Raw genomic sequence first — 13,517 nt, 5'->3', positions numbered from 1 at the left:
GGTGGCATGATGCAACACAGATTGTTCCGCAAAGGACAATATCTCTTTCTATCACATTGGGTGTATTTCATTCTTCATAAACCAATCCATGGATTTGTCTTGGTTCAAGGTGCTACCTGGTCTCCTTTTGCTGGACAGGCTCTGACAGTCTACCAGAAATCAGGAGAAAAAAAACTAGTAAGAAAATAATGGATCAGAGTCTGCCCTTTGAAATGCAAGTGAAGTAGCTTCTGACTTCACTGACTACCAAATGGTGGCTTTCAGTTTCTTTAAGAGCAATGTTCATATAGCAGAACTGTAAGAGAAACTGAAATTCACTGAATTTGTTCTCTTGATAAAGCTGTGCTTACTTCAAGAAAAAGACCAGTTGTTGACAAGTAGAGCTTTGGCTCAGTTCCCACACCCATGCTGAAGGTTGCCTGGTTATTTGTGAACTTCATATAAAGCATTCTCAAATGGTCAAAATAAACACAATTTTTTCTGACCTTTGTCCAATATGAAAAGCGAGATCTCTCAAGTAAAAATAGATCTAAAATTCAGTCTTTTAGGGTCTAACATAAGTCTCCACATAAACATCACTACGTGCTTAACACATTAAATTTATTAAATGACATATTGCAGCCAGCTGACTTGTTCTGTATCTCAAGGAAGATTCAAATGCCACATTTTTCAAAGTTGAGGAATCCCTTGAGAATCACAGTTGTACTGAAGCTGTCAAAAGCAGTAACACAATCCTACTATAATAGTGAAAATTTGAATATGAGAACATAATGCAAATAAAAAAATAAAGCTATAAATAACTGTAAACCTGTATTAAATAAGTATGCTAAGAACTCTGCAGTGGTTAAGCACATGAAAGTATCTTTGCAGAACTGATGCCTTATACAGCTCCACCAGAAAGTTTACATCTGAAGCGTGTTCCACTCATAAAAATAAATTAAATGAGCGTTTGCCCCATAACTGCTGTGTGTAATGGAGACTTCTCATACAAAGGCTCAGGATGCTATTTTGAATAGATTAATGTCTAAAGATTCAATTACATAAAACAATTTTCACAATAAATTCTTGTATGGTTTTCTATGCCTACTCCAATCTTGAAATCTTGTGTAAACTCTGTCAACAAATGAGATACGTTAAATCACAATTCACATTTTCCTTTAAGTGTATGTCCAAACTGATGACAGCAACTGAGCCGCCTGCCCTTTCTAAAAACAGTGCTCTCAACAAGAGCACTTCAACTCACATAACACACACTCTTTTAACTCATGTGAACACACCAATATTTTTACTGTTTCCTCTAGCCAATCTATTGGATTCAAAATAGGATTCTCACTTTAATTTATAATGCAAGAATAGTACTAAATGCCTAAATAGACTGGAACGCAACCCAACATCTACTGTAGTTGGTGAAGGTAATTTGAAGAGACTCAGAATATAAAGCAGTTGGTACTTGCAGGAAGTCAAGAGACAAGATGTGAAAATGCAAGTGAAACTATGGCAGTAAAAGCACAGTTCTGCCAAGGTAGCTGCATTTGTAATAGGCCTGTGTGCTCACACAGAGAGATCCTGTCTTGTCATACCAAGAAGGACACAGTAGTCCCTACAGTAGTCTGAAGGGCAAATATGGCCTCAGTTGCCTAAACTAACTGAAAATTAATTGCAATATTAAACCATACCTTGGGCATAAGAAAAAGGAGAGTCAACGAGCATTTTCTCATCTGGAAAGTTGTCCTTCAAATTCTGGGATGAATGTAATTCCGTCATCTCCAAAGTGCCAGTAGATGAGGAGGAAGATGATGATAATCCTAGTCGTACAAATCTTCCCTTCTTACCACAAAGCAGGCAGTCTGTAGGAGTAGCACTAGGTCCACGGGGCAGCTGTACTTGATCATCGTAGTTTCTCACAGCTCCGCTGTGGTGTATAGAACGTTCTCGCTGCCATACGTAATGTGTTGGAGCAATAGCCATCACCTATTGGAACAGCCATTACATCAGAAACAGTAAAAATAACAGGAAAACATAGAGCTGAAAACAAGGGATCCAATTCATGTATGGCAGAGAATTAATACTACATAGCTGAAATGTGTATCATCTATTATCTATCTGCTTCTGTCTCACTAGAAAGTTTGCTACCTTAGGCACAAGTAAGTGAACCAGTTATGAATCAGATATGGAAACACAAAAATTTACAGCCTTGTATATTCATGTGAACCATCACAAATACCAGCTTATGCTTTGTATGTTGGTCTGAAGATGGTGTCTTTTACTAAACTGCTAAACACCAACTAGATGGATCTTCTGGTTCACAATGTCGCTGAACTGATGACTGTTGAAAGCTGGGAGGGTGTGCCAGGAAAAGCATTCTGTACTTGCTTTGTTCCTTGTACTTTTCCCATAAGCACCCAATCCCATCCCCAGAGATTGAATTCTAGACTAAATGAGATTTTCTTTTCCACCAGCTGTAGTAAACATTATGTTCTTAGAACATGACAGGGCTTTTCCAGACAGATACATTCCACATGAAAAGTGAGGAATGTCTTTTTTCCCTCCTAGTATGTTTGTAAAATGTAGGTTGTAACACTGCATTAATAGTAGAGAATGTTAAAAGTGTGTCCTGAGTTGTTTTTTTTTTTTAAATGCAGTGAAAAACCCTTACCTTAAAAAGTCAATTGAAGTTATATTATTAATTTTGAAGGGATTAAAACTTCACCTGAGGTGCTGGGATCTTTATTTGAAAGTTCTACTTGTGTACAAACTTATAATTTGTAGAGCAAATGCACACATACAAAATTATTTCTAAAGTGAATGAAGTGAAACAACTGATGGTAAATTTTAAGTAAAAATACTTGCATAAAGCAGAAAGATTCTAGTCAATAAAAACTTCACTTTTAACACTAATGCAATGTAAATTATTCTAGTTTACCTTAAAAGCACAGTTTCAGAGAATGTATTTTAAATGCAGAAGAAAAAAATTTTCATGGAGGATAAATGGACCATTACATTTTAGCTGCACCTTTTCTTTCCTGTGGCTTGTCTACACACTTTAGAGAAGAAATTATTTGTATAGAGCTAGATTGTTAGCTGGTATTAATTATTGTAGTTTCAGCATCTACAATATTAAAACCCTCCCTACCTCTTCACAGCAGCGTCTGCTTACAATAGCCCTGTAGTCAATTCTACTCCATAGTTGATCTCTTAACTTTAAGAAATCAGGGAAGAGCTTTCTCCAGGCTTTTCCCAAGGCCCATGGGAAAATGTCATACTTTGATTCTTCATCGTCTTCTTCAACTGTATTTGCCAGATACCTTCAAATATATATATATATATATGTGTGTTTGTGTCTGTAAATGTTGTTCAATCTTAAATCACTATATTAGTATGATTTCTAACAATAAAAGACATAATATTGAAGTAGTTCTTTCTCCTAGTATTGTGAGAAAAACAGCTAACAAAATACAGCCTTCTCTCTGGAGTACAGTATTTTCTTAATCAGAAAGTTCCATATGTATCCTTTGGGTAAATAAAATCTTAACTTAAGCTATTATAAAAATTGCTTTACCCTAGAGGCTCCTAAATTAGTAGATATGCAAGAACTAACATATCCTGACAGCTTTATCCAAACTGGCAAGATATCCTAGCACTAAAATGAACAGTTTCTGACTGATTCTCTAAATAATACTTAAAACTATCTTACAAAATGTTAAACTTTACGAGGATTTTAACTGTTCTTGGAAAATTATGTTGCTCACATTAAATTAGCAGCAAACAACTAAATACAGGTCTACTTTCATATATAAATGAAAACCTTAAATTATTGTCTTCATGTCCATATTTCTGCCTTCCTTCACTATGTGCTACTTTTGGTTCTGGGTTGTTTTCTCAGACAACTGCAAAATATTTACTTCCTCTGGATCCACCTGATACTAAACTGCTGTAAATCATACCTGAAAAAATTAAAACTTCTAGTCTCCTCCTGAATTTTCTCACTTGCTCCTAACCCCAATATTCCTGCTGGTCTCAGTCTCGCCAGACCCTTTGTCCCTTTCTAATCCTGTCGCTCTTCTGGCCTGGCTTTTCTCCCTTCGGTATGGGGACAGATGGCCTTCTCCTCCATGCTCTATGGATACTACCCAGAATATCATTTACAGCAGAAGAAACAGCCATCTTTCTCCCCGCATGAGTGTGTGAATCAGAGTACCTGAGAAGTACTATTATGGAAAAAGATAACCCGAGCAATATAACACTATGAAAGAAAATGCTAAATCACTCTGTATGTATAGCCAAATATGGAGAGGCTTGGTAAAGACAGATTACTGATTGCACCTGTTTCAAAGTATAGAAATTTTAGAACTGTTCAAAAAAGTTCTCAAAAATGCTCTAGCAACATTTTTACAGTTGACTTAAATCATGTTGACAGAAACTTTAATTAAAAGTTACTCCCGAGGCGCGTATCATGAGGAAACATTTTGGTACAAATTACTTAAAGGCTGGCAAAGATATAATAAAATAGGGTCTTGTAACAGGAAGTGAGAGCCATGTATATGTTGCCATGTATTGTCCTGCATGCATTACTTGTAATGCTTAAAAAAGTTCACAGATTCAGTTTGGTAGGCAGAATGCTATGCTATATCACTACACCAACACAAACATCCCCTCGCTGCTGCTCCATCTTGTTCCACACTGGTGGTCATCAGAGAAAGAATGTTGGATTTGCACTGTTTATATATAGTATGTACATTACGTTTCTGTATTTCATATAGAACCCAAACAACTACACACTCATTAAAGAAGTCACATCATGTATCATAATTATCAGTGGCATAAAAAATGCAAAGTTTATGCTAATAAAACCAGATAATTTAAAAGTACTTACAGAGCGACAAAGAAATTGATTCTGGTATGCTCATTTACTGTGAAGTTAGCCCTCTTGAAATAAACGAAAGTCATTGCCAAGAGATACTGTTGAAATGTAAAATGCAGTATCAATATATTATTTCAGTATATAATTTCCTAAAATGCTTTGCACATTTCTCTTACACCAAGATATTTTGATCATTTTTATCAATGAGTGTCATGATTTTACCCCAGCCAGCAAATAAGCACCACGCAGCTGCTCACTCACTCCCCCCCTCCCCCCCCAGTGGGATGGGGGAGAAAATTGGGAAAAGAAGTAAAACTCATGGGTTCAGATAATGGTTTAATAGCGCAGAAAAGAAGAAACTAATAATGATAATGATAACACTAATAAAATGACAGCAGTAATAATAAAAGAATTGGAATATACAAATGACGCACAATGCAATTGCTCTCCACCCGCCAATCGATGCTCAGTTAATCCCCGAGTGGCGATTCCCCCCACCCCTACTCCCCCCAGTTTATATACTGGGCATGATGTCACATGGTATGGAATACCCCTTTGGCCAGTTTGGGTCAGCTGTCCTGGCTGTGTCCCCTCCCAACTTCTTGTGCCCCTCCAGCCTTCTCGCTGGCTGAGCATGAGAAGCTGCAAAATCCTTGACTTTAGACTAAACACTACTTAGCAACAACTGAAAACATCAGTGTTATCAACATTCTTCTCATACTGAACTCAAAACATAGCACTGTACCAGCTACTAGGAACACAATCAACTCTATCCCAGCTGAAACTAGGACAATGAGGAAAGCATAAATTGAGTTTCTTGAAGCTTCCATATGAGCACATTAGAAAAAAATTATGGTCTGTATTTGCATTACAGTATCAAGTGATTAAGGGCAGATTTTTGACTCAATATAGGTTCTATTAACTAACAAGGAAATATGCTTACCTTGTCCGCAATTCTACAGCAACAGTCCATCCAAAGGAAGTCTTGGATTAGATCATCATCTGCAACAAAAGAAAGTTGCAGCATTTCAAACACCAAAATTGTTTTTGTTAGAAAGTATTTGTAAATAAATAACAGAAGGTCCTTTTATTAAACGAAATAAAAGGAAGAAGCTAGACCCACCAGTAGAGAACAGAGAAACTGAGGGGAGAAAGAGATTAGGTATGAAAAAAACTTAAGCAGCAAAAGAAGACAAACTACCAGAAAGGCGAGGTGGAAAATTTAGTGACTGCATCTCATTCATTCTCAGTAATAGCAAGTGAAGGTGAAAAATCACCAGTATTTTTTCTATTTATGTAATTTCTTCCTGCAGTAAGTGGCTCCATCTAACAGCATACCTTTATTTCTGATGAACTATAGACTGTTAAGATCTCTGCGCCTTGATTACCTGACAGCCTTTATAAGGCAATACTTGCTTGATTATTTGTGGTCAGTGCATCACTGTCTGTGAACATGCACTATAACAGGATTACCGCAGACTCTCTCTGATTCACTTCTGTAGTCAAGGTTCAAGTGAAAACCAAGTGTAATCTTCCACTATTAGTTAATCTCTTCACTAAATTAAATAAATACAAAACTTTACATGAAAGAGGCAAATGCAAAAGAGATGCTACAACTCCTCAGATTTTCTTTCCATTCCACTTCTCCCCCTAAATGTTTATTCACACAATAAATAACATGTGCATAAGACTGGGAGTCCAGCCTTTTTTAAGCCTTGTGTAAAACAAGATGTACATTGGTTTACATGCATTTGTTGAAATACCAGAGAAAATACAAAGGAAAGAGAAATAATCATAAAAGAAAGTATCATATCACGTTGGTTTCATTTGTAATTTAAAAAGATACTTTTCATCAGTTTGGTAGCCCTTCTTGTATTTTTACCTTAAGCATTAAATATTCATACACTAAAATGTAACAACAAAATACATTTAGACAAAGACATGGCCATTAGTATCCATATAAAAAGCACTCCCAAAATTATTGAGTTTAGAAAACATACTTGCTTAATAGTTTTCTACTGTTCAGTCAATACATTGATATCTGTCATTATTAACCTACCAAATAATTTAAAGAAAGCTGTCATTTCCTGACGCTGAATAACTAGACATGGTCCCTTTGGACATTTATACTTATGACTAGGAACCTTTTTTTCACAATTTTCTTCATAGTCTTTAAAAGTAGGCCGCTTTAGTCTAATAAGGTTTTTTTGCTGATGTGATCTGGATGCACTTGATTTTACATGAACCGTGACAGTAGGAGGTGTCTGACACACCAGATTGTGTCTCATTTTGGTAAGTAAAGGTTCCTGTTAAAAAAGAAGAAGAAATTAACTACAAAAATAGTCAGTTTGAGCAGTAGTTCTCTACATATCTTTTGTTCAAATGAAGCATTTCAGTAGAGCTTGTATGTCAGGCGATACAAAAATTAATTATATCAGTACTAATTAGCCAAGTCTGATGTCCTAAGCCAACTACGTAGCTTTCTTTAATTTAGTCCTAATTTGATAAAGCTCTTTCAGTGGAAGGAGCCTTCAATCTTTCTTTTTTCATTCAAAATTTTAAAAAATGAAAAAATCCTTTCCAGAAAAAGTTGCTGTTTGTCAGATCCTCATAGCCCTACACCCTTACTTAGATCTACCAAAAAAATCTCCATTCCTCCTCTCCAATTTGTGATTGCATATTTTAAAAGAGTATTAGTAGAATTAATGCAACAGAACCATATTTAAGCCATGTAACATTAAAATCAAGGTCTCAAGCTCTTAATTTTTATAACACCTGGTTATAGCCATTGGGAATAAAACATATCCCTCAAGTAGGACATACCCAGAAGGCATAACCAAGGAAACAAACCTGAAGTGTTTGTATCCGTAAAAATCAAGTGGAGTGCAAGAAAAGGTATTTTTAAACGGGTGCAAATGCATTTACTTTGTCAGTAGGTCCCTCGACAGACCGTAGGGCTGTCTGAGGCAGACTCACGGCAGCCTACCTGGCTCTCCAGCTCTTAAACAACAAAAAAGCCCCTCATATGTGGCCGTGATGACGCTATTTTGGTGCCCAGCAGGTAAGCTTAGAGCCCCCAGGCGCCCGGGACGGCCCGTCGCCCCCGGCCCAGACCCCGCTCCCCTCAGCAGCCCTCCACCCGCGCCATAGCCCTCCCGCCGCGCAGCTCGAGATGGCGCCTCTCGCGGCCAATGAGAGCGCGCGAAGCAGCCGCCTCCGCCAATCGGACGGCGGGGCACGCTTACCTCCCCGGGCTGCGCGGGTCCCGCGGAGCCCGCCCAGGGTCCGCCAGCCAATCAGAGAAGGGCACGGCTGTTGCTAGGCGGGCAGGCAGGTGTAACCCTGCCGCTTCAGACGCCCGTTACGGTCAGCGGGAAGAACCGACAAGGCGCGTCCTGAGGTGCGCGGAGCGTGGCACGCTGACTTCGTGGGTCGCGACAGCTCTAAGCTAATGTCGTAACTCCGTGCGATGACGCGACCCTCGTCAGGCACCCGGCGGGTGCCCGCAGAGGGCCGGGCCGCGGGGCCGTCTCATGTCATCGCTTTCCCACGCAAGACGCGGTGAGCCCCGAAACCGGCGTGGCCGGTCCCTCCGGGTGTAGCCGACAGCGGGACACGTCTCTCTTTTTCCCGGTGCCGCTTCACCCTCGTGTCCCGAGGGAGCCTTTAGTGCGAGCGGGTCCGCTGCCGCCGCCGCCCGGGCAGGGGAGGGCGCTGCCGGCCCGGCGTGAGGGGAGAGCGGGGTGGGGGGGGCGGCTGCCGCTGTGGTGGCCGCCGCTCTTTCACCTCACCTGCTCCCGGCGCGATTCGAGTTTAATCTCTCAGCTGCCCAACAACGTTGTAAAAGCTCCCTTAAAACATCTCCCTGGGGTGGGGGGGGAGACGCAGGAGGTGAGGGGGGAAGGCATAGCTAACCTTAAATGTCATTAAAAATACAGGTGCGATATACACCCTGCTGTTACTCTTCCACAGAAGCGATTCATGCGTGTGGTAGTATGCAATTAGTCTAAGGCAGTCTGTTGAAATGTAGTAACAAGAATGAAAAAACTCCCTTCACTAGTGAGATTCAGTGTGAAATCTCACCGTTGTCTTTTGTTACAGAGCTAAAAGATTTACTCTAGGAAGATGGCAAGAAATACATCCGATTTAACTGCTTCCCCCCCCCCGTACAGGCCAATTAAAGTGTAACCGGTCTTATTTGTTATGGTAATGAGAAGAGAGGCCTTTTCACTCCTTCCTCATCTTTTATTAATAATTTGCTAGGTATCTTTATTTAGGTGCTCTGAGTTAGTGAGCATATTCAGGGAAAGATCATATCAAGTTTCTGATCATGTACTCTTCTAGAGAAAGAAAAAACATATCAAGCAATAAATGTACAAACTAACAACATCTCTGTATGGAATAGGCTGAAATCAGGAAACTTGGCAGCAGAGTGGAGATAATACCAAATACATCAGTTGGGCAAAAGTCTGTTTCTTTGAGGTTCTCTCTTCACATACATGTGTTCAGGTTGAGTTACCCTGCACTAAATTGTTCTTTATTTTTGCATAATACTTTTCAGCTAAGGAGCTCAAAGTACTCTTCAATTAATTTCCATTCATTTGATAACTGTGGAAAACAAAGAAAGGATAAGTTACAGAAACTTCTGCATAACCATCTAAACCATTCAGACTAGGAAGCAAGCTTCTGTCATTTTTTTTGCCCTACTGCAAAATATAAAACTACACTGATAATTGTGAAGAGCATGCTTTCTTCTTTACACCTTCACATTTGTATTCCTTGGCTTATCAATAAAAAGTGGCTTACAATGTAGATCTTTACAGAGTGCTTTCCAGGTTGTTTTTTTTTTTCCTGTAACTCTCCCCTTTCTAAAATATTTTTTTGAGCTGGTGGTTCTGCAACAAAATATTAAAATACTTTTTTTTTCTTTTCAGTCTCAAAAATCTCTTACAATCAAGATATTCAACAGGTATTGTGACTCTCTAGTCCCTACTGTACTGTCCCCTACCTCCCAGGACCCAGGGCTCTGCTCTGATACAGACCAGCTGCATAACCTCAGCTCAGACTCCGAGGAAACTGAAGTGGTGAGAAAAAGCTGTGAAAAAGTCTGCAACTTCACCTTTATTTCCTTGCAGGACTCTGCAGCCTGAGGTAGGATTGTTGAGATGGGGGTGGCTCAAGGATTCAACTTGGAAACATCATGGAAAAACATCAACATGGAAAGGTTGATGCCTGAACACAGTTACAATAAGGAAACAGAACTGTACCTGACTCTAAATCCTCTGCATGATATAGTGGACTTAACCGGTTCTCAAAGTTGCTTATTATTAACTACAGATTTTAGAAGGTTGTTGAATAATTAATTAATCCAAGAATATCCGGAAGAATGTAGCATTCTGATTTCCAAGTAATTTGTTGGACATCAGGGGGCACTGTTTCACCACCAGCAATTTAAACTGAGACAATGCAGCATTTGGATAGTATAATACACTGGATTTCGTGTTGTACTTAATTCCTAATCCTTCCTATAGGTGGACATTAAATCAGTGTAGCTACTCGTCATCTTTATATGTTATCACAGTTTGAGCTGATTTTTATATATATATATATATATACACATAAAATGAATAAGACTTGGGTTTGAAAGACCTGGGATTCTTAAAATTCTTAGTTTTGCAAAAAAAAAAAAAAGATTTCCATAAATGCACTGGAACTTAATTATGTGAGATATATAGTTACATAGGTACCCAGTAGCTAGGCCCAAAAAGGCAGGTGCAGAGCAGTTCGCTTCCTTTAAATGAAAACAAACTTAAAAATTTTAGTGACTGAGTTGTTTACAGATAGATTAAGCAGCATCACTGAAGAAAAACACAGGGCTGGTATTTTAATAAATTATATTAAGGATATATGTAATTTTTTTTTAATCTTTTAATATTTGTGAGGTAGGAAAACAAATGCCTTTGGCCTCTGATATCCTTCCCAGTGAACTTTCCAGTGAAAGATAAAGTACCATAGTAAGAACACCTGGTATTTCTTTTCAAACAAAGTCATGAAGAAGCAGCATTGATTCTTTTAAATAGAGATCATTGTTCAAAATAAAATACTTATTTCTCAAGTATAGACTTTCCCTACTTACTGCAGAGTGTGAAATAGAGGATGAAAAAAGTCTCTCTTCCCTGTAGAGATGACTTCTGACCTTTTCGGGGGGAACCCAGCCTCTTGATCAAATATGTTCTAGATGAAATGCATGCAGGCTGAGAGCTCAGTTCCTAAAGACCATAACGAAACTGAAGCATTCATCTAAAAAGCCAACTTTGGACATGTGGTTAACTCAGAATAAAGGGTATAGCAAGTCACACAAGTTTCAGTAAATTAAAAAGGAACAGATAAACCACCTGAAGCCACATCTATCACCAGAAACCTGTTTTTTATGTGGGAAGAGAAAGTAAGGATTTAGATGAGTTGTGTGAAACAAATCATTATGGCATCATGGTGCCTGGGCTAGGACTAAGCATAACAGACTGAATATACCTTACCTGTTTGCTACTTGAGGTAGTAAGTAAGGATACTGGAAGGGTGCCTTACAGCTAAATCCTTGCTTGTGACAAATGTATGATTAGAACTACAAATGGTCCAGTGCCACTTAAGTGTATGTCATTGATGGATGGACAGGAAAATTGTTTTCAGCTTTGTTCACTTCAAAAGAGCTTCTAAGCATACAGCAGAGTTTTCTAAGTCTAAGAACAGCTGTAGTTATTCTCAGGTACTGAGAAATTCAGGACCTAGAAGAAAAAAATCACTTGGAAATTATGTAGTGAACAATAAGTGTACTGACTAGACCAACACAGCAAATGGTAAAAGAATGTCAAGGCTGCCAGCAAACACAGTGCATGCTTAAACTTGCTGCTTCTGCATACTTCAAAACAGCCAAGTGCTCTGCAGCAGCAAATCTCCATAAAGTACTGGGGACATAAGTTTGAACTTGCTGTTCATTTCTACTGTAAATAGACCGATACATCCTGTATGAACTCAACTAATTCAAAGCAGAGAGTGGAAACCTTTAAGATTTATTTTTAAGGATTGGCACTGCTGTGCTGGTTGTAAGTGAAACAAAGTAGTCTTATCTGAAGAGTTCCAATTACTTTGTCAAAATAGACAAGATAGACTACATTAGGTCTTCACCATCATGTGACAAAATGGCAAGTGATGAATGATGTATTTCTCAACATCAGTAACTCAAAACTCTGAATGCATATTTTATGCTAAAGGGAAAGGAGATTAACTGTACAGCACCCCTTTAAGTGTTTTTTTGAAACTTCTGACATCATCCACCATATTCTAACTTTTTAAAGCCACTGGAGATTGTATTTTGCGTTGGCGAGTATTTAATAACCATGGTTATTTTTTACCCAGTTGTGCACACGCTGTTTCTTCACGCTGTATTGTGCAAAGAGCACTAATAAACAGGACTCCTTTATACCACCATGACCCTGGAGTCATTTGTTCCAGCTGCCAAGAGCACCAGGCTTCCCGAGACACAGGTGCAGGAGCAAGGCGCAGGTGTGTGTCAGCCGTGCCCTGGGCGCTGCCGGTGTGTTGCGCATGCGCAGAGTGACTGGATTGTCTATATTCGCATTAAAAAATGCGAACTCTTCAGCTTGTATTTTTCTACTCTTTCCTCACAGAAACAACTAGCAAACCCTAGACTGCAAAAAATCTGCTTGATGAAAATGTAGCTGAACCAATAAAACTTGAAGAATTTTACTTAAAAAACCATTTTGATAAAATCACATTAGCTGAAAATATTCCATTCACACCTAGTGAATAACACAAATGCATAGTGTCACTGATGTAATATATATGCACACATTAGTACACAAAACCGTGAAAGATCTAAGCAACTTACTATGCAGGAAATACATCTATCTTTTTATCTAGGAAGATCAGAAGTAGAAAAACCTTTGCTACTTTCAAAATACTGTCCTAAATTTTTTCCTGAAGGTGAGTTCAGTATTTTTTAAAACAATAGCCATTTGAGTGGATGAAGAATAGGTGACAGCCTTCAAACTCTTAGCTAGCTGACATGATTCTTTAACTGGGCAAAATCTGTAAATTGCATCAAACCTTTCTCACCCTGTTTTCCAATTCCAAAGTTGAGATTTACCTCTTAGTTTACTGGTCACATAATTCAGATAATAGACTCTTTCAAACACAGGGTATCTATTTATTCTCTGTTTTTAACCTGTTGAACACAACTGAATCTTTGTCCTTGACCACAGCCCCTATAATATGAAACAATAGTAGTAATTAAGACAGGACAATTTCTCTATTGTGAAGAGCCTTATTTTCATGGCACAGCATTCAGAAGTCTCACCCCATGAAAGGATTAATCAAGAGTAATGTAGCTATAATTCCTGAAGTAAGGGAAAATTATTTTCATATGCAAATAGTTTGGCTCCAGTCCCCTCATACTGCTAAGAAAGGAACAGCATCGAGTTCAGGAGTGGCAAGGCAGAACAAGGACAGCCCATTGGAGACTAAACACAGGCAAGTTAAAATGTGAGCTCGAAAGTCTGGATTTTTCTTTTTTTTCCACTCCCATCCAATGGTCCAGGCTCCACATGGTTAAACTAAGAGTTGCCACAGTTTGTTAAAC

At 38.7% G+C, this 13,517-nt stretch overlaps 1 protein-coding gene and 1 long non-coding RNA gene across 2 annotated transcripts; one reads left to right on the top strand and one right to left on the bottom strand.

Moving 5' to 3' along the window:
* Positions 1 to 48: 48 nt before the first annotated feature.
* Positions 49 to 7,149, bottom strand: SPDYA (speedy/RINGO cell cycle regulator family member A). The gene is made up of 6 exons (XM_075042453.1): positions 6,921 to 7,149; positions 5,805 to 5,863; positions 4,874 to 4,959; positions 3,134 to 3,305; positions 1,677 to 1,971; positions 49 to 149 (listed from the first exon to the last, which is right to left on the bottom strand). Exons 1-6 carry the CDS (start codon positions 7,147 to 7,149, stop codon positions 52 to 54), a joined length of 939 nt encoding a protein of 312 aa, XP_074898554.1. The 3' UTR covers positions 49 to 51.
* A 1,036-nt stretch (positions 7,150 to 8,185) lies between these two features.
* Positions 8,186 to 12,334, top strand: LOC142037547 (uncharacterized). The gene is made up of 3 exons (XR_012652400.1): positions 8,186 to 8,422; positions 9,796 to 9,830; positions 9,997 to 12,334. It is a non-coding gene; the product is annotated as an uncharacterized LOC142037547 (long non-coding RNA).
* The last annotated feature ends 1,183 nt before the right edge of the window (positions 12,335 to 13,517 follow it).

This window comes from Buteo buteo, chromosome 12, assembly GCF_964188355.1.
Source record: "Buteo buteo chromosome 12, bButBut1.hap1.1, whole genome shotgun sequence".
Lineage (NCBI taxonomy): Eukaryota > Metazoa > Chordata > Aves > Accipitriformes > Accipitridae > Buteo > Buteo buteo.
This window is presented reverse-complemented; position numbering and strand designations above follow the sequence as displayed.

Bases quoted from the DNA above. Each gene is read 5' to 3' on its own strand.
- SPDYA (XM_075042453.1), bottom strand. From the start codon at position 7,149: ATGAGACACAATCTGGTGTGTCAGACACCTCCTACTGTCACGGTTCAT. The intron at 5,864-6,920 runs GTAGGTTAATAA...CTTTTGTTGCAG, and splicing joins AGCTTTCTTTAAATTATTTG to ATGATGATCTAATCCAAGAC. The intron at 3,306-4,873 runs GTAAGTACTTTT...ATATATTTGAAG, and splicing joins ATCAATTTCTTTGTCGCTCT to GTATCTGGCAAATACAGTTG.